At 45.2% G+C, this 22,312-nt stretch overlaps 1 protein-coding gene across 2 annotated transcripts in view; it reads left to right on the top strand.

Moving 5' to 3' along the window:
• Positions 1-11,331: 11,331 nt before the first annotated feature.
• HIBCH (3-hydroxyisobutyryl-CoA hydrolase) overlaps positions 11,332-22,312 on the top strand; it is a 787,172-nt gene continuing 776,191 nt past the window's right edge. For both annotated transcript variants that reach the window (XM_075319035.1, XM_075319034.1), the window contains exon 1: positions 11,332-11,436. In XM_075319035.1, the coding sequence (XP_075175150.1) occupies positions 11,369-11,436 (68 nt within the window). In that variant the 5' untranslated portion in view covers positions 11,332-11,368. The remainder of the gene's footprint in view (positions 11,437-22,312) is intronic.

The raw sequence follows: 22,312 nt of genomic DNA, 5'->3' as shown, positions 1-22,312 counted from the left end.
GGAGTTAAATATTGCAAATCCATGCAATGGAGCGCTAAAATGTATTGCAAGTAAGCCAGGAAAAATGGCAGCATCTGACTAAGGCTATGTGCGCACGTTGTGTACTGCCGTGAGAAATATTCTGTAGCGATTTGGCAGTACATGTGCACTTCAATTGGCTGCAGAAACACTGCGTAAGGCTATGTGCGCACTTTGCGTTGAGTTTCTTGCTGTTCTAAACGCATCCTCTGGCAGAAATTGTCTTTGTCAAATTTGGTTTTGACCACAAAAACACTAAAAATACGCTTGCGTTTTTACCGCGTTTTAACCGCGTTTTACATGCTTTTTCATTGCATAAAGTCAGATGCGTTTTGAATACAAATACACTACTAAATAAAGTTTAAACATACAAACACTATGAAAAAAACGGCAAAAAATGATAACAAATTTCATGATTACAATCATATACAAAATAGCTAATTTTATTAAAATTATAACTGTGTTTTAATATTTATGTATAAAATAACGTTAAATTATGGATTTTCAATAATTTAATTGTCGGACTATGTGTGTGTGTGTAAAGGGACAAATCATGCCCTTAATATGAAGTGAAAAACGCATGCATTTATTTTGTCTAAAAAGCAAGTTTTCTGCATCAAAAAAGCATGTAAAACGCTGGGATTTTGATTTAGGATGCGTCTTGAAAGTTCTCATTGACTCTAATGTTAGCAAAACGCTGCCAAAATGGCAAAAACAATTGACATGTTGCTTCTTTAAACGCCGAGATTTTGACAAATTTTCCGCAACTGAAACATTGCATTTTTAACAGCATTGTGCGCACAAGAAAGCCCTATTTCCCATAGAGTTTGCTTGAAAATCAAAACGCATGCATTTTGGCATTACGTTGTAGTTTAAAACGCTGCGGAAACGCATGAAAAAAAGCAAAGTGCGCACATAGCGTAATGGATGCAGTGTGTCTGCAGAATAGATGCCGATTTCATGCGCTCTGGATGCTGCCTCTTCCAGAGACACAGTGGGAGCAGCACCCAAAGCGCACAAAATAAGTGACATGTTGCTTTTTGAGCGCAGCGATTTGGATCAAAATTTCAGCATGCAAATTGCTGCGCTCTCAAACGCAACGTGCGGATGGATTATGCACAATCTTCATAGATTGTGCTGGGGACGCAGGACACATATTTTTATGCTGCAGCGCAATACGCAGCGTAAATGCATGAAATTGCCAAAAATCTCAAAATTTTTAAAATAAGTACAGTTTGGAATGTTTAGTGCCGCAGTGCACATTTGGTGCTGGCTTTTTGTTTTTTCTTCATTGAATTGGTCGGTGGTTGACCTCCACCTTGCTATGCACCCCAATTTGGGATGTATTCCATCTGTCTGGATTTTGGCGGTTGGTGACTGTTCACATTAAGTCATCAGGCTTTGTCCACAGGCTATTTACTTCATGCAGCATTTGCTTGGACCTGTCCCGCCCACAGCCATGACTCAGTCATGGGTACGGGATTGAAATAGACCAGGTGAGTGCTGCTAAGAGCAGTTCTACTATTCATATGTGAGGCCGTATGGCACATTTTATAAAAATATTTTAGTGTAGGACTGCTTCAAATGAGATTTGCCGTGACGTGGCGAAGCAGCTCAAGAAATTGCAATTTTTTGCCAAAAATCTCAAAATTTTTAAAATAAGTACAGTTTGGAATGGTTAGTGCCGCAGTGCACATTTGGTGTTGGCTTTTTGTTTTTTCTTCATTGAATTGGTCGGTGGTTGACCTCCACCTTGCTATGCACCCCAATTTGGGATGTATTCCATCTGTCTGGATTTTGGCGGTTGGTGACTGTTCACATTAAGTCATCAGGCTTTGTCCACAGGCTATTTACTTCATGCAGCATTTGCTTGGACCTGTCCCGCCCACAGCCATGACTCAGTCATGGGTACGGGATTGAAATAGACCAGGTGAGTGCTGCTAAGAGCAGTTCTACTATTCATATGTGAGGCCGTATGGCACATTTTATAAAAATATTTTAGTGTAGGACTGCTTCAAATGAGATTTGCCGTGACGTGGCGAAGCAGCTCAAGAAATTGCAATTTTTTGCCAAAAATCTCAAAATTTTTAAAATAAGTACAGTTTGGAATGTTTAGTGCCGCAGTGCACATTTGGTGCTGGCTTTTTGTTTTTTCTTCATTGAATTGGTCGGTGGTTGACCTCCACCTTGCTATGCACCCCAATTTGGGATGTATTCCATCTGTCTGGATTTTGGCGGTTGGTGACTGTTCACATTAAGTCATCAGGCTTTGTCCACAGGCTATTTACTTCATGCAGCATTTGCTTGGACCTGTCCCGCCCACAGCCATGACTCAGTCATGGGTACGGGATTGAAATAGACCAGGTGAGTGCTGCTAAGAGCAGTTCTACTATTCATATGTGAGGCCGTATGGCACATTTTATAAAAATATTTTAGTGTAGGACTGCTTCAAATGAGATTTGCCGTGACGTGGCGAAGCAGCTCAAGAAATTGTCTTTGTCAAATTTGGTTTTGACCACAAAAACACTAAAAATACGCTTGCGTTTTTACCGCGTTTTAACCGCGTTTTACATGCTTTTTCATTGCATAAAGTCAGATGCGTTTTGAATACAAATACACTACTAAATAAAGTTTAAACATACAAACACTATGAAAAAAACGGCAAAAAATGATAACAAATTTCATGATTACAATCATATACAAAATAGCTAATTTTATTAAAATTATAACTGTGTTTTAATATTTATGTATAAAATAACGTTAAATTATGGATTTTCAATAATTTAATTGTCGGACTATGTGTGTGTGTGTAAAGGGACAAATCATGCCCTTAATATGAAGTGAAAAACGCATGCATTTATTTTGTCTAAAAAGCAAGTTTTCTGCATCAAAAAAGCATGTAAAACGCTGGGATTTTGATTTAGGATGCGTCTTGAAAGTTCTCATTGACTCTAATGTTAGCAAAACGCTGCCAAAATGGCAAAAACAATTGACATGTTGCTTCTTTAAACGCCGAGATTTTGACAAATTTTCCGCAACTGAAACATTGCATTTTTAACAGCATTGTGCGCACAAGAAAGCCCTATTTCCCATAGAGTTTGCTTGAAAATCAAAACGCATGCATTTTGGCATTACGTTGTAGTTTAAAACGCTGCGGAAACGCATGAAAAAAAGCAAAGTGCGCACATAGCGTAATGGATGCAGTGTGTCTGCAGAATAGATGCCGATTTCATGCGCTCTGGATGCTGCCTCTTCCAGAGACACAGTGGGAGCAGCACCCAAAGCGCACAAAATAAGTGACATGTTGCTTTTTGAGCGCAGCGATTTGGATCAAAATTTCAGCATGCAAATTGCTGCGCTCTCAAACGCAACGTGCGGATGGATTATGCACAATCTTCATAGATTGTGCTGGGGACGCAGGACACATATTTTTATGCTGCAGCGCAATACGCAGCGTAAATGCATGAAATTACGCAATGTGCACACACAGCCTAAAATCCTCCAAATTTTCCCAAATTGCTCAGTTTCATCAGTGCAGTCAGTTTAGTAAGGCTAGTTTCACACTTGCGTTGAACGGCATCCGTTGCATTGCGTTGTGTGACGGATGCAACAGATGCGTTGCATATAGTGGCACAACGGATGCATCGGATCGTACAAAACAATGGAATCTGCATTTTTTTTTTCTTTTTTTACAGTTTTACCGGCGGCAGACTATTGTGAACGATCAGCTGATCGCTCACAGCAGCCGGCCGCCGGGTGATCAGCTGATCGCTCACAGCAGCCGGTCACCGGGTGATCAGCTGATCGCTCACAGCAGCCGGTCGCTGAGTGATCAGCTGATTGTTCGGCCGCCGAGAATGTGTGCGGGGGGCGGAGTGCGGGGTTGGTGGAGCCGAGCGGGGCCATGGCGTTGAGGACGTCAGTGCCGCGGGGACAGCATGGCTGGGGACAGGTGAGTGTGTGTGTGCGCGTGTGTGTGTGCGCGTGTGTGTGTGCGTGCGTGTATACATGCGGAGTGGATTGCGGGAGGGGGCGGAGCTGAGAGGGGAAGTGTTGGGCTCCCTGCACACGTAGCCACAGTAAATATCGGGTAACTAAGCAAAGCACTTTGCTTGGTTAACCAATATTTACCTTGGTTACCAGCGTACACCGCTTAGTGTGGGCTCCTTAAACACATAGCCAGGGTAAATAGTAGGTTACTAAGCACAGCGCTTTGCTTAATAACCCGATGTGTACCCTGATTACTGGTTACGTGTGCAGGGAGCCAGAGAGAGCATGCGCAGCAAAATCCTAAGGATTCCGCTGCTCAAAAAATGTTACATGATGCGTTCATTCCGCCCGGCGGAAGCAATGCAGCGTCGGCCAGCGGAAGCAACGCAGGTCCATCAGTCGCAATCCGTCGTCCATACAAGTCTATGGCAAGCAGCGGAATCTGTTAACGGATTCCGCTGTTTACCAAAACTGCGGATTGCAACTGAAGGAAAACAACGCAAGTGTGAAACTAGCCTAAGCCATGTGATTATACAAGATCTCTATTGACTTAATCAGTAAGTGTGTGAAAACGGACACCACACCTAAGACCCCCTTCACACGTCCGTGAAAAAACACGCACGTGTGTTACGTCCGTTTTTCGGGTCCGTTTTCCGTTTTTGTGTTCTTTTTTTGTGTCCGTGTGCCATCTGTGTGAATGCCGTATGCTAACCGTGTGTGCGTGTTGGATGTCCGTTTATGCGTGAGAGAAATAACTGACATGTGTATGTGTTGTCCGTGTGAATTTATGCGTGTTTGTGATGCACAATGTCGTAGATACATACCCGCTGACAGCAGACAGAGTCGCGCGTAGAGAATGAACTGTGGTGAACTTCACCCGACTTCATTGTCATACCGCGGGGGGCGGAGTGCGGGGTGGGTGGAGCCGAGCGGGGCCATGGAGTTGAGGACGTCAGTGCCGCTGGGACAGCATGGCTGGGGACAGGTGAATGTGTGTGTGCGTGCGTGTATACATGCGGAGTGGAGTGCGGGAGGGGGCGGAGCTGAGAGGGGAAGTGTTGGGCTCCCTGCACACATAGCCACAGTAAATATCGGGTAACTAAGCAAAGCACTTTGCTTGGTTAACCAATATTTACCTTGGTTACCAGCGTACACCGCTTAGTGCTGGCTCCTTAAACACGTAGTTCCTTCCTTCTGATTGGTTGCAGTGAGACAGCTGTCAATCAGCGTGAGGGCGTGTCTAACTGCAACCAATCATAGGCGCCGGTGGGCGGGGAAAGCAGGGAATACGAGATTGTTTAATGAGCGGCCGGCTTTTTCAAAAGAGGAAAAGCCGCCGGAGTTTAGAGAACAGCCGTGCAGCACCGCGCCGGTGATCAGGGATCGGTAAATATGAGAGAGGGGGGAGACTGACCGACAGAGAGCGAAAGAGGGACAGACAAGACAGAGAGACCGACGGACTGAGGGAGATTGACCGAAATAGACAGGAAAAGAAAGAATGACCGACAGCGCTAGAAAAAAAGCACAAAACGTACACGGAGCATACAGAGATGCATCCCTGTCACGTATTGTGCGCACATAACCATTGACTTTCATGGTGTCTGCGTGTGCGTGTTCCGTGCAGAAAACTGACATGCTTCCGTGCAAAACGGAAACACATACGGATCACGGACACATGGACATTATGAAATGACGCACGTGTGACCACAATCATAGATTAACATTGGTGCACATTTGGCCGTGTCTCCGGTACATACGGAAACGGGCCAAACACGCACGTGTTTCACGGACGTGTGAAGGGGGCCTAAAGGAGACACAGAGGTGTGAAGGAGGCCTGAGACTTTTTTATCAGTGATCTGGTGCCACCCAGTGGCTATTTGTATGTATACTACATAAAAAATGTATTCAATAAAGTTTATCATTTTATTCCATATTACGGTCTTCATTGCAGTTTTGTATTTAGCTTATGGTGTGTTACTTACCATCTAATTATACTCCATATATATTGCACAGCTTTGTTATGTACTATTGTGGGTGTGCTCTAACCTAGTGCTTATATGTATTAATCTTGACTGCAGGCGGAGGACCTCCTTCTGATATCTCTATCCTAGCCTGCCCTATACTGTATATATACAATCCTGACTGCAGGCGGAGGATCTCCTTCTGATATCTCTATCCTAGCCTGCCCTCTACTGTATATATACAATCCTGACTGCAGGTGGAGGATCTCCTTCTGATATCTCTATCCTAGCCTACCCTGTACATATACAATCCTGACTGCAGGTGGAGGACCTCCTTCTGATATCTCTATCCTAGCCTACCTTGTACATATACAATCCTGACTGCAGGCGGAGGACCTCCTTCTGATATCTCTATCCTAGCCTGCCCTATACTGAATATATACAATCCTGACTGCAGGCGGAGGACCTCCTTCTGATATCTCTATCCTAGCCTGCCCTATACTGTATATATACAATCCTGACTGCAGGCGGAGGATCTCCTTCTGATATCTCTATCCTAGCCTGCCCTATACTGTATATATACAATCCTGACTGCAGGTGGAGGACCTCTTTCTGATATCTCTATCCTAGCCTACCCTGTACATATACAATCCTGACTGCAGGCGGAGGACCTCCTTCTGATATCTCTATCCTAGCCTACCCTGTACATATACAATCCTGACTGCAGGCGGAGGACCTCCTTCTGATATCTCTATCCTAGCCTGCCCTATACTGAATATATACAATCCTGACTGCAGGCGGAGGACCTCCTTCTGATATCTCTATCCTAGCCTACCCTGTACATATACAATCCTGACTGCAGGCGGACGACCTCCTTCTGATATCTCTATCCTAGCCTGCCCTATACTGAATATATACAATCCTGACTGCAGGCGGAGGACCTCCTTCTGATATCTCTATCCTAGCCTACCCTGTACATATACAATCCTGACTGCAGGCGGACGACCTCCTTCTGATATCTCTATCCTAGCCTGCCCTATACTGAATATATACAATCCTGACTGCAGGCGGAGGACCTCCTTCTGATATCTCTATCCTAGCCTACCCTGTACATATACAATCCTGACTGCAGGCGGACGACCTCCTTCTGATATCTCTATCCTAGCCTGCCCTATACTGTGTACAGTTAGGTCCAGAAATATTTGGACAGTGACACAATTTTCGCGAGTTGGGCTCTGCATGCCACCACATTGGATTTGAAATGAAACCTCTACAACAGAATTCAAGTGCAGATTGTAACGTTTAATTTGAAGGTTTGAACAAAAATATCTGATAGAAATTGTAGGAATTGTACACATTTCTTTACAAACACTCCACATTTTAGGAGGTCAAAAGTAATTGGACAAATAAACCAAACCCAAACAAAATATTTTTATTTTCAATATTTTGTTGCGAATCCTTTGGAGGCAATCACTGCCTTAAGTCTGGAACCCATGGACATCACCAAACGCTGGGTTTCCTCCTTCTTAATGCTTTGCCAGGCCTTTACAGCCGCAGCCTTCAGGTCTTGCTTGTTTGTGGGTCTTTCCGTCTTAAGTCTGGATTTGAGCAAGTGAAATGCATGCTCAATTGGGTTAAGATCTGGTGGTTGACTTGGCCATTGCAGAATGTTCCACTTTTTTGCACTCATGAACTCCTGGGTAGCTTTGGCTGTATGCTTGGGGTCATTGTCCATCTGTACTATGAAGCGCCGTCTGATCAACTTTGCGGCATTTGGCTGAATCTGGGCTGAAAGTATATCCCGGTACACTTCAGAAGTCATCCGGCTACTCTTGTCTGCTGTTATGTCATCAATAAACACAAGTGACCCAGTGCCATTGAAAGCCATGCATGCCCATGCCATCACATCACGTTGCCTCCACCATGTTTTACAGAGGATGTGGTGTGCCTTGGATCATGTGCCGTTCCCTTTCTTCTCCAAACTTTTTTCTTCCCATCATTCTGGTACAGGTTGATCTTTGTCTCATCTGTCCATAGAATACTTTTCCAGAACTGAGCTGGCTTCATGAGGTGTTTTTCAGCAAATTTAACTCTGGCCTGTCTATTTTTGGAATTGATGAATGGTTTGCATCTAGATGTGAACCCTTTGTATTTACTTTCATGGAGTCTTCTCTTTATTGTTGACTTAGAGACAGATACACCTACTTCACTGAGAGTGTTCTGGACTTCAGTTGATGTTGTGAACGGGTTCTTCTTCACCAAAGAAAGTATGCGGCGATCATCCACCCCTGTTGTCATCCGTGGAAGCCCAGGCCTTTTTGAGTTTCCAAGCTCACCAGTCAATTCCTTTTTTCTCAGAATGTACCCGACTGTTGATTTTGCTACTCCAAGCATGTCTGCTATCTCTCTGATGGATTTTTTCTTTTTTTCAGCCTCAGGATGTTCTGCTTCACCTCAATTGAGAGTTCCTAGACCGCATGTTGTCTGGTCACATCAACAGCTTCCAAATGCAAAACCACACACCTGTAATCAACCCCAGACCTTTTAACTACTTCATTGATTACAGGTTAACGAGGGAGACGCCTTCAGAGTTAATTGCAGCCCTTATAGTCCCTTGTCCAATTACTTTTGGTCCCTTGAAAAAGAGGAGGCTATGCATTACAGAGCTATGATTCCTAAAGCCTTTCTCCGATTTGGATGTGAAAACTCTCATATTGCAGCTGGGAGTGTGCACTTTCAGCCCATATTATATATATAATTGTATTTCTGAACATGTTTTTGTAAACAGCTAAAATAACAAAACTTGTGTCACTGTCCAAATATTTCTGGCCCTGACTGTATATACAATCCTGACTGCAGGTGGAGGACCTCCTTCTGATATCTCTATCCTAGCCTGCCCTGTACATATACAATCCTGACTGCAGGCGGAGGACCTCCTTCTGATATCTCTATCCTAGCCTGCCCTATCCTGTATATATACAATCCTGACTACAGGCGGAGGACCTCCTTCTGATATCTCTATCCTAGCCTAGCCTGTACATATACAATCCTGACTGCAGGCGGAGGACCTCCTTCTGATATCTCTATCCTAGCCTGCCCTATCCTGTATATATACAATCCTGACTACAGGCGGAGGACCTCCTTCTGATATCTCTATCCTAGCCTGCCCTATCCTGTATATATACAATCCTGACTACAGGCGGAGGACCTCCTTCTGATATCTCTATCCTAGCCTAGCCTGTACATATACAATCCTGACTGCAGGCGGAGGACCTCCTTCTGATATCTCTATCCTAGCCTGCCCTATCCTGTATATATACAATCCTGACTGCAGGCGGAGGACCTCCTTCTGATATCTCTATCCTAGCCTAGCCTGTACATATACAATCCTGACTGCAGGCGGAGGACCTCCTTCTGATATCTCTATCCTAGCCTGCCCTATCCTGTATATATACAATCCTGACTACAGGCGGAGGACCTCCTTCTGATATCTCTATCCTAGCCTAGCCTGTACATATACAATCCTGACTGCAGGCGGAGGACCTCCTTCTGATATCTCTATCCTAGCCTGCCCTGTACATATACAATCCTGACTACAGGCGGAGGACCTCCTTCTGATATCTCTATCCTAGCCTAGCCTGTACATATACAATCCTGACTGCAGGCGGAGGACCTCCTTCTGATATCTCTATCCTAGCCTGCCCTATACTGTATATATACAATCCTGACTGCAGGCGGAGGACCTCCTTCTGATATCTCTATCCTAGCCTATCCTGTACATATACAATCCTGACTGCAGGCGGAGGACCTCCTTCTGATATCTCTATCCTAGCCTGCCCTATACTGTATATATACAATCCTGACTGCAGGCGGAGGACCTCCTTCTGATATCTCTATCCTAGCCTATCCTGTACATATACAATCCTGACTGCAGGCGGAGGACCTCCTTCTGATATCTCTATCCTAGCCTGCCCTATACTGTATATATACAATCCTGACTGCAGGCGGAGGACCTCCTTCTGATATCTCTATCCTAGCCTGCCCTATACTGTATATATACAATCCTGACTGCAGGCGGAGGACCTCCTTCTGATATCTCTATCCTAGCCTAGCCTGTACATATACAATCCTGACTGCAGGCGGAGGACCTCCTTCTGATATCTCTATCCTAGCCTATCCTGTACATATACAATCCTGACTGCAGGCGGAGGACCTCCTTCTGATATCTCTATCCTAGCCTAGCCTGTACATATACAATCCTGACTGCAGGCGGAGGACCTCCTTCTGATATCTCTATCCTAGCCTGCCCTATCCTGTATATATACAATCCTGACTGCAGGCGGAGGACCTCCTTCTGATATCTCTATCCTAGCCTAGCCTGTACATATACAATCCTGACTGCAGGCGGAGGACCTCCTTCTGATATCTCTATCCTAGCCTGCCCTATCCTGTATATATACAATCCTGACTACAGGCGGAGGACCTCCTTCTGATATCTCTATCCTAGCCTAGCCTGTACATATACAATCCTGACTGCAGGCGGAGGACCTCCTTCTGATATCTCTATCCTAGCCTGCCCTGTACATATACAATCCTGACTACAGGCGGAGGACCTCCTTCTGATATCTCTATCCTAGCCTAGCCTGTACATATACAATCCTGACTGCAGGCGGAGGACCTCCTTCTGATATCTCTATCCTAGCCTGCCCTATACTGTATATATACAATCCTGACTGCAGGCGGAGGACCTCCTTCTGATATCTCTATCCTAGCCTATCCTGTACATATACAATCCTGACTGCAGGCGGAGGACCTCCTTCTGATATCTCTATCCTAGCCTGCCCTATACTGTATATATACAATCCTGACTGCAGGCGGAGGACCTCCTTCTGATATCTCTATCCTAGCCTATCCTGTACATATACAATCCTGACTGCAGGCGGAGGACCTCCTTCTGATATCTCTATCCTAGCCTGCCCTATACTGTATATATACAATCCTGACTGCAGGCGGAGGACCTCCTTCTGATATCTCTATCCTAGCCTGCCCTATACTGTATATATACAATCCTGACTGCAGGCGGAGGACCTCCTTCTGATATCTCTATCCTAGCCTAGCCTGTACATATACAATCCTGACTGCAGGCGGAGGACCTCCTTCTGATATCTCTATCCTAGCCTACCCTGTACATATACAATCCTGACTGCAGGCGGAGGACCTCCTTCTGATATCTCTATCCTAGCCTATCCTGTACATATACAATCCTGACTGCAGGCGGAGGACTGAACTGATGCCTGTAGTACCGTGCTACTTCAATCTTGCACTGATAACTCCTCCCAACCATGGGACTGATCACGTGATAGTGACATCACCGCAGGTCCTCTGCTTGAAGTCTTTGAATGTCAGAGTATTATCGTGTGCTCTCTACCATCAGTCTCAGTGCAGCCATGCTGAGGGCCCAGTACAGGTAGGTGGACACACGTGCTGCACATGTTTTGTGCCATTGCTCCTGAAGTTACTGGTGTTTTCTGGAAACTAATTGAATGTGGGGAAAAGTAAAGATTAGAAATAACTAGAAGCGAAGCGTAATTGAGCTCTGACTTCCTGTATGTGGGCTCCTTATATTGTGCCATCCCCCGGCCTCAGAGCCGGTCAGGAGCGAGATCTACAGCAAGAGGCCTATTGTTAGTTCCCCCATCAGTGACTGTCTGCAGCCCCCAGAGATCTGCAGCAAGAGTTCTATTGTTAGTGCCCCCATCAGTGACTGTCTGCAGCCCCCAGAGATCTGCAGCAAGAGTTCTATTGTTAGTGCCCCCATCAGTGACTGTCTGCAGCAAGAGTCCTATTGTCAGTGCCCTAATAGATCAGCAGGTCAATTCCTATTGTCTGTGACTGTCTGCAGCCAGTGTTGCAGCTGTATAATATAATACTGAGATTTCTGGCACACATAGGAAAAAATATTTCAATATGATACTGAAGAATATTTTATTTTCATATTTTGCAAAAGGAGTCAACCAAAATGCCATTTTGGTTGACTCCTTTTGCAGAATATGAAAATAAAATATTCTTCAGTATCATATTGAAATATTTTTTCCTATGTGTGCCAGAAATCTCAGTATTATATTATACTAGAAGGTGGCTCGATTCTAACGCATCGGGTATTCTAGAATTTACGTATTGTGTAGTTAATGTATGATTTTTGTTATATAGATGTTCTTGTGTGTAGTTGCCAGTGTTTGTGTAGAGCGCTGTAAATGTTCTGGGTGGGGGAGGGGGGTGTGAGAGCGGTGTTGTATGTGTGTTGCGTTGTTTGTGGAGCGCTGTGTGTCTGTAGCGTTCTGTGTGTGGTGCTGTGTGTGTTGCGCGGTTTGTGTGGGTGTGGAGTGCGTGTGTGTGTTTTGGGGGGAGGTATGTTTTGTGCAGTGTGTGTGTTGCGCGGTATGTGCGTATATTTATGTATGCCGCGGTGTTTGTGTGTTGTGTGTGTGTGTGTGTGTGTGTGCGGCGTTTTCTGTGTGTGTGTGTGGGTGTCTGTGTAGGGCGGTGTTTGTGGTTCCCAGTGTGTGTGTGTGTGTGTGGTGTGTTGTGCGGTGTGTGTGTGTGTGTGTGTGTTTTAGGGGGAGGTGTGCACCCCCCATCGTGCTCCATCCCCCATGCTGCGCACCCCCCATCGTGCTCCATCCGCCATGCTGCGCACCCCCCATCGTGCTCCATCCCCCATGCTGCGCACCCCCCATCGTGCTCCATCCGCCATGCTGCGCACCCCCCATCGTGCTCCATCCCCCATGCTGCGCACCCCCCATCGTGCTCCATCCCCCATGCTGCGCACCCCCCATCGTGCTCCATCCCCCATGCTGCGCACCCCCCATCGTGCTCCATCCCCCCATGCTGCGCACCCCCCATCGTGCTCCATCCCCCCCCATTCTGCGCACCCCCCATCGTGCTCCATCCCCCCCCATTCTGCGCACCCCCCATCGTGCTCCATCCCCCCCCATTCTGCGCACCCCCCCATCGTGCTCCATCCCCCCCATTCTGCGCACCCCCCATCGTGCTAAATCTCCCATGCTGCGCACCCCCCATCGTGCTCCATCCCCCATGCTGGGGCCGCCGGGGGCGAGTCCGAGCGTGGCAACGTGTGCCAGGGGCGGGGCTGAGCGGGCGAGGCGTCAGCGTATGCCGGCTCCCTGCACATGTGTACCGGGAGCCGGTGTACGCTGATAACCATGATACACATCGGGTAACTAAGGGAAGCGCTTCCTATAGTTACGCGATGTGTATCATGGTTACCAGCGTACACCGGCTCGGTCACGATCCCAGCATCGCAAGGTTATGTCCGCCGGGGGCGGGGCCGAGCGTGCCAACGTGTGGCGGGGGCGAGCGGGCGAGGCGTCAGCGTATGCCGGCTCCCTGCACATGTGTACCGGGAGCCGGTGTACGCTGGAACGGGCGATGCGTGCGGAGGGCCGGGGCGAGCGGCTAATCCATGCGGGGGCCCAATCCGTGGGGGGGGGGGCGGGGCGGGGCCAGGCTGAGCCCAGCGGCCAATCCGACAGTTGTCACTCTAACGACACTGTCACGGTGACACAATTTTGGAGCAAGACAGACAGACAGACAGAATAAGGCAATTATATATATATAGATATTTTTTCTGAGCACCAACGTATTACATGGTTGTAGCAGAGCTTCAGAGTGTTGTATTGACAGGAAGTCCTGTGCTCTTTTCATGTCCTTCAGATAATTGGCCTCATCTAGAACATCAAACTGTTATTATTCTGTCTACATAGCTGTATATTAATAATAATAATAATAAATATTATCTAATTGTATGCTATTTATTATTAAATCTGTATATACTATCCGTATTACTACTCTATGCACTAATCTATACACACACAGTGGGTGAAAGAAGTACGGAACCAGTTACCAGTATTGTAAGTAAATATATTTCTAGTATTTTTAAGTACTGAATTTGCTTACTGAAATGTATTTAAAGGGGTGATTGACTACTTGGCTTAACTAGTCCCATTGATATAACGTTCAAAAACAAGGCTTCTCTCAAATACCTTGTCTGACAATAGTGCCTGTGAGCGGTGCTATTGTTGTCCACTCATCCCTATCGCCTGACCCCCGAGCTCCGTGACCTCTGAGATCCGGTGATGTCACATCAACTTCCAGTTGACCCGACATCACCGAGGCGGCCCCAGTCTCTGTCTCTCTGTCTCTCATAAAGCCTCACAGCTGAGGGCTGGTATTCTAAGTCTGGTGAGACCCACGTTATTGGGAGCCAGCCAGCAGCCACCCGGAATTGCCGCATCCATTAGATGCGACAGTCGCGGGACTTTACCCGACTCTTCCTGATTACCCTCGGGTAGTGGCAATCGGGGTAATAAGGAGGCACTCTGGGACAAGTTTGCAGTTTTGGTGCAGTTATTGTGACAAAACTGCAGTGTGCGCATGTGGTGACCACAAAGATGCAGCCTGTGGTTGCAATAATGCAGCCTGGGGCTCAAAAACGCATCTGAAAAGCGCACAATTTTTTTATGCGTTTTTGGATGTGTTTTTGATGCGTTTTTGACTTTTTTTTTTAACCTTTTTATTAATTTTAATAAAAACATATAATCAATAATCATATAATACAATACATTGATTATGTTAAACTTGCAAAATTACAGATAATGTATCTCCTCGAATCCCAACCCCCCTCCCGACCTCCCCCCACCCCACCTCTGCGTGTCCTCTCTCCAAACCTAGATCTTTATGATATTGGGTTGTGCCCTCCAATGACCTCCCGCAGGTACCATGAGGTATTTTCAAATTGTGATCTAAGACTATTTTTAGTGTCTATGGGGAGTGTCTGGATGTATGGACTCCATGTTTCAAAAAATTTCCTGGTCCGTTTTTCCTTGTTTGTCAGTGTCTACGATCTCTCCATTTTAAACAGAAATTTGATTTTTGTGTCAACCAATGCCATAGTTTGGGGATTCGAGTTTATCCATTGGTGTAAAATGCTTTTCCTAGTGGCCGCTGCCCAAATAGAGAGTGCCGCCTTTGTTCCCCTGGGGATACTTTGCTGAGTCTGCCCTAGGATATTAAAGATGGCCCATTGAGGGCTTAACTGGAATTTAATCTTGTATGTGCTTTGAATTCTCAGATGTACTTGTTTCCACAGCTCTAAAATTTGCGTGCATTCCCAAAACTGATGGTATAGTGTAGCTTTTTCCAGACCACATTTAGCGCAAGTGTATATTGTAGATGACATTTTGGACCGAACCAGAGGTGATATGTACGCCCTATGAAAGACACGCAAAGCCATGTCTGTGTAACTAGCATATGGCACTAATTTTACTAGAGACAGGGTAGCTCCCAGTATATCTGCTATCTCATATTCCGGGAACTCTGTTTTCCATTTCGCCGGGCCCGCCTTCTCCTCCTCCCAGTTCCAGTGAGGACGTAGCAGCGAGTATATCTGGCTAGTGGAGGTGGCCTGCGTCCTAGCATTACGGATAAAAGTGTCCAATTTTCTACTTGGCCCTACTCCTTCTCCTTGAGCAATATTTTTTAGTGCCAAGCTATATGAGCTTGAAGGAATAAGAAAGGTTTGTGCGTGAATGCTGGAAAGCGGCGTCTCGATTCCTCAAAAGTTAGTAAAGAAAAGCTGGAATCCAGCATATCCACCGCCATCTGACATTTTTGCGTGGCCAGAATCTCATACTCCACTGTGGGCCTACCCTCTAGAAAGTGTGGGTTCCCCCTAAATGTCTGGAATGGTGTTACATAGCAGCTAGCACTGCAAATCTTTCTTACCCTTCTCCATGTTTTTATTGTAGCCCAAAGTGTGGGATGCTCTGTGATGTCACCTGGAAGCTCATCTCCTCTCAGGTGTAACAAGGTCCTCAAAGATAAGTGTGGGTATAACTGTCCTTCCAGTTGGACATTGGCAAAATGGGATGAGCCTCGCACCCAATCCAAGACATATCTGAAGTTTGCTGCAAGATTATATCTACCAATATCTGGAAGATTAATTCCCCCATCCTTTTTGGGAAGGGTATGTTTAGAGAGGTTTATCCTGGAACACCCCACACGTCCCCAGATGAATTTCCTGAATCCCGTATTTAGCATCTTTATATCAGAGTTGGTTTGCAATGGAAGAGATTGGAAGAGATACATCAATTTAGGAAACGCTATCATTTTTATGAGATGACACCGGCCTGAGAAAGATAGTTTAAATCTGTCCCATGACTGCAAGAGCTGAAGCAAGGAGGCTATACAAGGCCTATAGTTTAATTTATACATCAGTGACGGGTTGGCTGGAAGTTGGATGCCCAGGTACCTAATAGACTCTGAACACCATTGAAATGGAAATGAGGCATCATTAATTTTACCAGTTTTAAATATCGCCAATTCCTCCGATTTGTTGTAGTTAACTTTAAAGCCTGAGATTTCCCCAAATCTGTTTAGTGTATTCATTATTGCCGTGATTACTTGAGCAGGGTTGGCTATAAATAGCAATACATCATCTGCAAAGGGCAACATTTTGATCATTGAATGTCCGACCTTCACTCCCTGGAACTCTGGCAAATTTTGTAATGTTCGTAGAAGTGGATCTAATGCCAGGTTAAATAATAACGGTGAAAGTGGGCGTCCCTGACGCGTTCCCCTCTGTATATTAAAAGATTGAGATGGCGCATTGTTTATGGACAGATAAGATCTTGGGTCCTTGTAAATCATTTGGATTGCCTCGCCAAACCAGGGACCAAATTTTCGTCTATCAAGAAGGCCATACAGATAGGGTCTCCTGGGGCTATCTAAGGCCTTGTCCGCATCTAATTCTACAATGATGTTCTTGGTGTGTCGGTGCTGTCTGCTGTATGAGATAGCTTCTATTGCCGTCCTAATATTATAGGTAATCGACTTTCCATGAATGAACCCAGTCTGGTAAAGCAATATCAAATCTGGGATAATTTGTTGTAATCTGTTAGCTAATATTTTAGTGAAGATTTTAAAGTCTGAGTCGAGTAAAGAAATTGGCCTATACCCTTCAACTTGTAAGGGATCTTTACCCGGCTTGGGCAGGACATTAATACATGCTTCATTGAAACCGTCTGGAAGCTTCTTAGCCCTCACTATTTCATTGAAAACTGCACATAGATGCGGTCCTACAGTGGGTCCTAACAATTTATAATACTCGTTGCTAAACCCGTCAGGTCTCGGTGCTTTAGTGACCTTCAGGGTGTTAATAGTTTTGCATAATCTCTGCCGTACCAAGGGGTGCATCCAGTATGGCTTTCTCTTCCTCAGACAGGGGTGGAGTTACCCCAGGCCGAAGAAAACCAGCCCCATCAGTAGTATTTCCAGTCTCAGCTGAGTAAAGTGACCCAAAAAGGCCCTAAACTCCTCTGTTATCTCATCGTCTCTGGATGCGATTGTCCTGTCCCTTTTTTTTTAATCTTTTGGGTTCTAGTGGCCTGTTTGAATGGTTTTGTCATGGAAGCCAAAAGTCTTCCCGGTTTGTTTCCCCATTTAAAGTATTTGTGTTTCAAGTAATCAATATTGTTCAGTGCTGCTTCGTGAGCCAACGTGTCTGCAGCCTCTTTGGCTTCTAGGAATTTTTGTTTTGCCGCGGGTGTATTAGAAAGTTTAAACACCTTGTATGTCTGGGTTAAATGTTTCTGGGCTTCCAGAGTACGCTTCATTAGCTCTTTCTTTCTGTAGATAACATATGCAAGTATTTGCCCCCTTACTACTGCTTTAGAGGCCGCCCAGAATAGATGAACGTCCTCGCTATGTTCCTGGTTGTCTATTTTGTATGTGTCCCAAAAGGTCTATAAAGACTTCTTAAAGTCCTCTGACTGATAGAGATACGATGGGAATCTCCATTTCCGCTTTCTAATTACTGCCCCACTCAAACTGGATTTGAATGTGACTGGTGCATGGTCTGATAGATAAATGTTTAGGATGTTCGAGGACATAAGTGAGGGTAACACTGATGAACTCACCAGCCAATAATCTAATCTCGCATGAGAATTATGAACATGCGAGTAGTGTGAATAGTCTTTAACGATTGGATGCTGTAACCGCCAGACGTCAACCAAGCCCAGATGGTCCATTAATAATTGTATACCTCCCTTATGTGTGGCCAGATGTGGTTTTTGAGGGTTCGATCTGTCCAGGACTGGGTCATGAGCCTTGTTAAAATCACCTCCCACTATCAGATTAGAAGTGTTCCACCCTGCTATGTTTTCCAGGAGTTCGGAGTCAAATCTTGTGTCAGGTGCATATATGTTAGCTAATCCATAAACCGTACCTTCAATGTTAATTTTGACCAAGAGTACTCTACCAGAAGGGTCCTCCATCACATCTAATACCTCATGATTGATGTTCTTATTGATGAGAATGGCGACCCCTCTCTGTTTCTTGGTAAAGGATGCCTCAGCACACATGATGTACTTCCTACACAGAAGAGAAGGGTGGTTACCTTTTAGCCAGTGTGTCTCCTACAAAAATATGATGTGAAAATTTGAGCGATTCAGATAGTTAAGAACTTTTCTCCTTTTAACTGGTGAATTGAGCCCATTCACATTCCATGAACACCATATCAGCTCCTGCAGCATGGACACTCCAAAGTTTGTTTGGTTAGCCATTACCCAATACCTGCCTTAGGAATTTTTTTCAAAGCTTAATCTTGTCTCTTTTGAGGTGCTTCACCCATCCCAGCCAGTGAGTAGAGACCCCCCCCACAAAAGGGCACTTTTGGAGATACACACGCAGAGGTTCCTCCCACCCTCCCCCATCAACACCTCATTAAACCCCCCCATCCCAACAGCAAGGCTTCCTGCCTTCAATATAAACATACCAATGAATAACCGTAAAATTTCAAACATTACGTCAAACAAATCGTGCTTGAAGTCACCATGTCAAGTATCATTGTTAGATGGTGAAGGTGATGCTCCTGAGTTTAGGTGGTTCAGGGCCTTCTCCGGATCCCCGAACTCCCAATTTTTCCCCTCCACTGTGAAGCGAAGAGTCGCTGGATATTGTAGGCTGAATCGAATGTCTCTTTCCACTAATAGTTGGCATACCGGGCTGAATGCTTTACGTTTTGCTGCCACAATTGTTGAATAGTCTTGAAAAATTAAGAGTTTATTGTTGTATTAGAAACCCTTCTCATTCTGGAAAGCTGCCAAGATTTTTTGTTTGTCTTGAAAGTCCAGCACTCTAAAGATGACCGGACGGGGTCTGGAACTTCCATCCCTGCGAGGGGGACCAATTCTGTGTGTTCTTTCGATGGCTATCGATCCTGATGTTGTTTTTACTTTTAGGGCCTTAGGTAGCCATTCTGCGGTAAATTTTTGTAAGTCCTTTTGGGTGAACCGACTCGGGGAGACCTACCAGCCGGAGGTTGTTCCGCCTCCCTCCTTTCTCCAGCTCATCCATCTTTTCCAACAGGGAGGCTACATCTTTCTCCTTGGCTTCCAGCTTCCCGGCGAGGTCCTGTAAAGAGTCTTCTAGGTCCGAAACTGTCTGTTCCACCTCCGTCAGCTGGTTCTTTGTGTGTTAACCTGGCTAACAATAGTGTCCAGAGAGGATTGGAATGCTGCCAGCCTACTATCAATGACCGGCATCAGCAAGTCCATTATGGCTTTAGCAGTGGATTGGGAATCGGATGCAGGCATGTTGGCCTCTGCTGCCGCCTTTGCCAGAGGGGGCGACTCCTGACTCCGAGTCCTCCCTCGTTTTTTTAGCGGATGTGGGAATATTTTTACCTAGAAATTTGTCCATGTTGTGTGGAGCTCCAAGCAGCTTCTTTGCAGAAATGGGTGACTGCACTTTAAGGCCCTGTGCGCACTGGAAAATGGAATTTTCTCAAGAAAATTCCGCAGGCATTGAAAGATTACCGCACCCGCGGTAAAAAATCACGGCAAACCGCAACCGAAAACCGCATGCAGTTTGCCGCAGTTTCACCGCGGTATTGCCGCAGTTTTGCCGCGTGCGGGTTGGTGCATGTGTTTTATTGCAATCAATGCAATAAAGCACATTGAAAAAAAACATTTCCGTCTGAGATACAAAAAACAAAACAAATAGAAATGTAATTATTAAATTGTTGCCTATATTAACCAATCAGAGTTCAGATTAATTAACTGTAGCAAAATAGAAGCTAAGCTGTGATTGGTTGCTATTGGCAGCCTGATAAATCTCCAGGCAACAGAAAGCCCTCCCCCCTGACAGTATATATTAGCTCACACATACACAAAATAGACAGGTCATGTGACTGACAGCTGCCGTATTTCCTATATGGTATATTTGTTGTTCTTGTAGTTTTGGCTGCTTATTAATCAGATTTTTATTTTTGAAGGATAATACCAGACTTGTGTGTGTTTTAGGGCGATTATGTAGTGAGGTTGGTATATGTGTGGTGAAATGTGTGCTGAGCGTGGTATATGTATTCAAGCTCGTGGTAGTGTAGGGTGCATTTTGTGTGTGTGGTGAGTATCCCATGTCGGGGCCCCACCTTAGCAACTGTACGGTATATACTCTTTGGCGCCATCGCTCTAATTCTTTAAGTCCCCCTTGTTCACATCTGGCAGCTGTCAATTTGCCCCCAACACTTTTCGTTTCACTTTTTCTCCATTATGTAGATGGGGGCAAAATTGATTGGTAAATTGGAACGCGCGGGGTTAAAATGTCGCCTCACAACATAGCACCCGACGCTGCCTGGGATAGTAACTGTCTCTCTGTTTCTCTCCCATTCTCTGTCTGTCTCCCCCTCTGTATATATCTCTGTCTCTCTCTCTGCCTCTTTCCCTGTCTGCCTCTTTCCCTGTCTGCCTCTTTCCCTGTCTGCCTCTTTCCCTGTCTGCCTCTTTCCCTGTCAACATTCCATATAAGGGCGTGGCTGCGCATTCTTCTGAAGTTCTGGCTGCACTGTGGCTCCCAGCTCGATTCGCTTTAATGGAGGCAGGTTTTTTGGCGAATAACTGTAAAGCGCGGGGTTAAAATTTCCCTTCGAAACATAGCCTATGACGCTCTCTGGGTCCATACGTGTGAGTGTACAAAATTTTGTGGCTGTAGCTGCGACGGTGCGGATGCCAATCCCGGACACACACACACACACACACAGCTTTATATATTAGATAAAGGATTTTTCGGTGTGTGTTTATTCACTTTACTTACGGGTTGATCATGTCAGCTGTCACATAGACGCTGCCATGATCAAGCCTGGACTTAATGGCCGCGATCCGCCGCCATTAACTCCTTATTACCTGGATCGCCACTGCATCACGGCATCTAGAAGAGCTGGGGCCACTCCGGGACTGCCGCATAATGGATGCGACAGTCCCGGGGCAGCTGCGGCTGATATTCTTGGCTGCGGGAGGTGGGAGGGAGGCGGGGGACATTAACCCTGCCCCTCGCCCTCCACAGCCTGAGAATACCGGGCCGCCGCTGTGTGCTTACCTCGGCTGGACGGTAAATATACAGCGGAGCCCACGTTTTTTTTTTTTTTCTTTCAATATTTCCGTTTGCTTTCTATGTGTATTCTATATGTCTGTGTGTGTGTGTGTGTGTGTGTGTGTTTACTCTCTGCTCTGCTTCCTCTTCCTGTCATAATGACATCACTACCCTGCAAACCGCAGGCAGCGATGTACATTACCGCAGGTAAACCGCGAAATACCGGAGGGAATAACGCAGGAAAACGCAATGAACCGCAGGGCTGTGGAGTCGGTAAGCCAAACCTTCGACTCCGACTCCGACTCCTCAAATTCTCTTGCACCGACTCCGACTCCGGCTCCGGCTCCGACTCCGACTCCGGCTCCGACTCCGACTCCGACTCCGACTCCTACATATATTGCTTATAGTTAGGTGAAAAATTTATTGTAGTACATGAATATGTGTATGTGAACATCAGACATTTAATAATTTTTATGATACAATAATCAAGATATTTGGATAGAACATAAAATATATTTATTGGAATACAACTTTAGAACACAAAAAACTGTAATAAATTGTAAATATGTAATACACTATGTAATATACAGTAGATTACATATATATCTTGTGTGTGTGTATATACACTGTATATATATATATATATATATTATATATATTACATATTTACAATTTATTAGTTTTTTTGTGTTCTAAAGTTGTATTCCAATAAATATTTTATGTTCTATCCAAATATCTTGATTATTGTATCATAAAAACAATTAAATGTCTGATGTTCACATTGTACTACAATAAATTTTTCACTTAAATATAAGCATTATACTAAATGTTGTTATTTAGTAAAATATTCAGCACATTCTGCATTGCACTCCTGTCCCCAATTTATTATATATTTT

The sequence above is a fragment of the Anomaloglossus baeobatrachus genome, chromosome 7, assembly GCF_048569485.1.
Source record: "Anomaloglossus baeobatrachus isolate aAnoBae1 chromosome 7, aAnoBae1.hap1, whole genome shotgun sequence".
Taxonomy (NCBI): Eukaryota; Metazoa; Chordata; class Amphibia; order Anura; family Aromobatidae; genus Anomaloglossus; species Anomaloglossus baeobatrachus.
The sequence above is the reverse complement of the archived record's forward strand: the minus strand, read 5'-3'. Positions and strand labels throughout refer to the sequence as shown.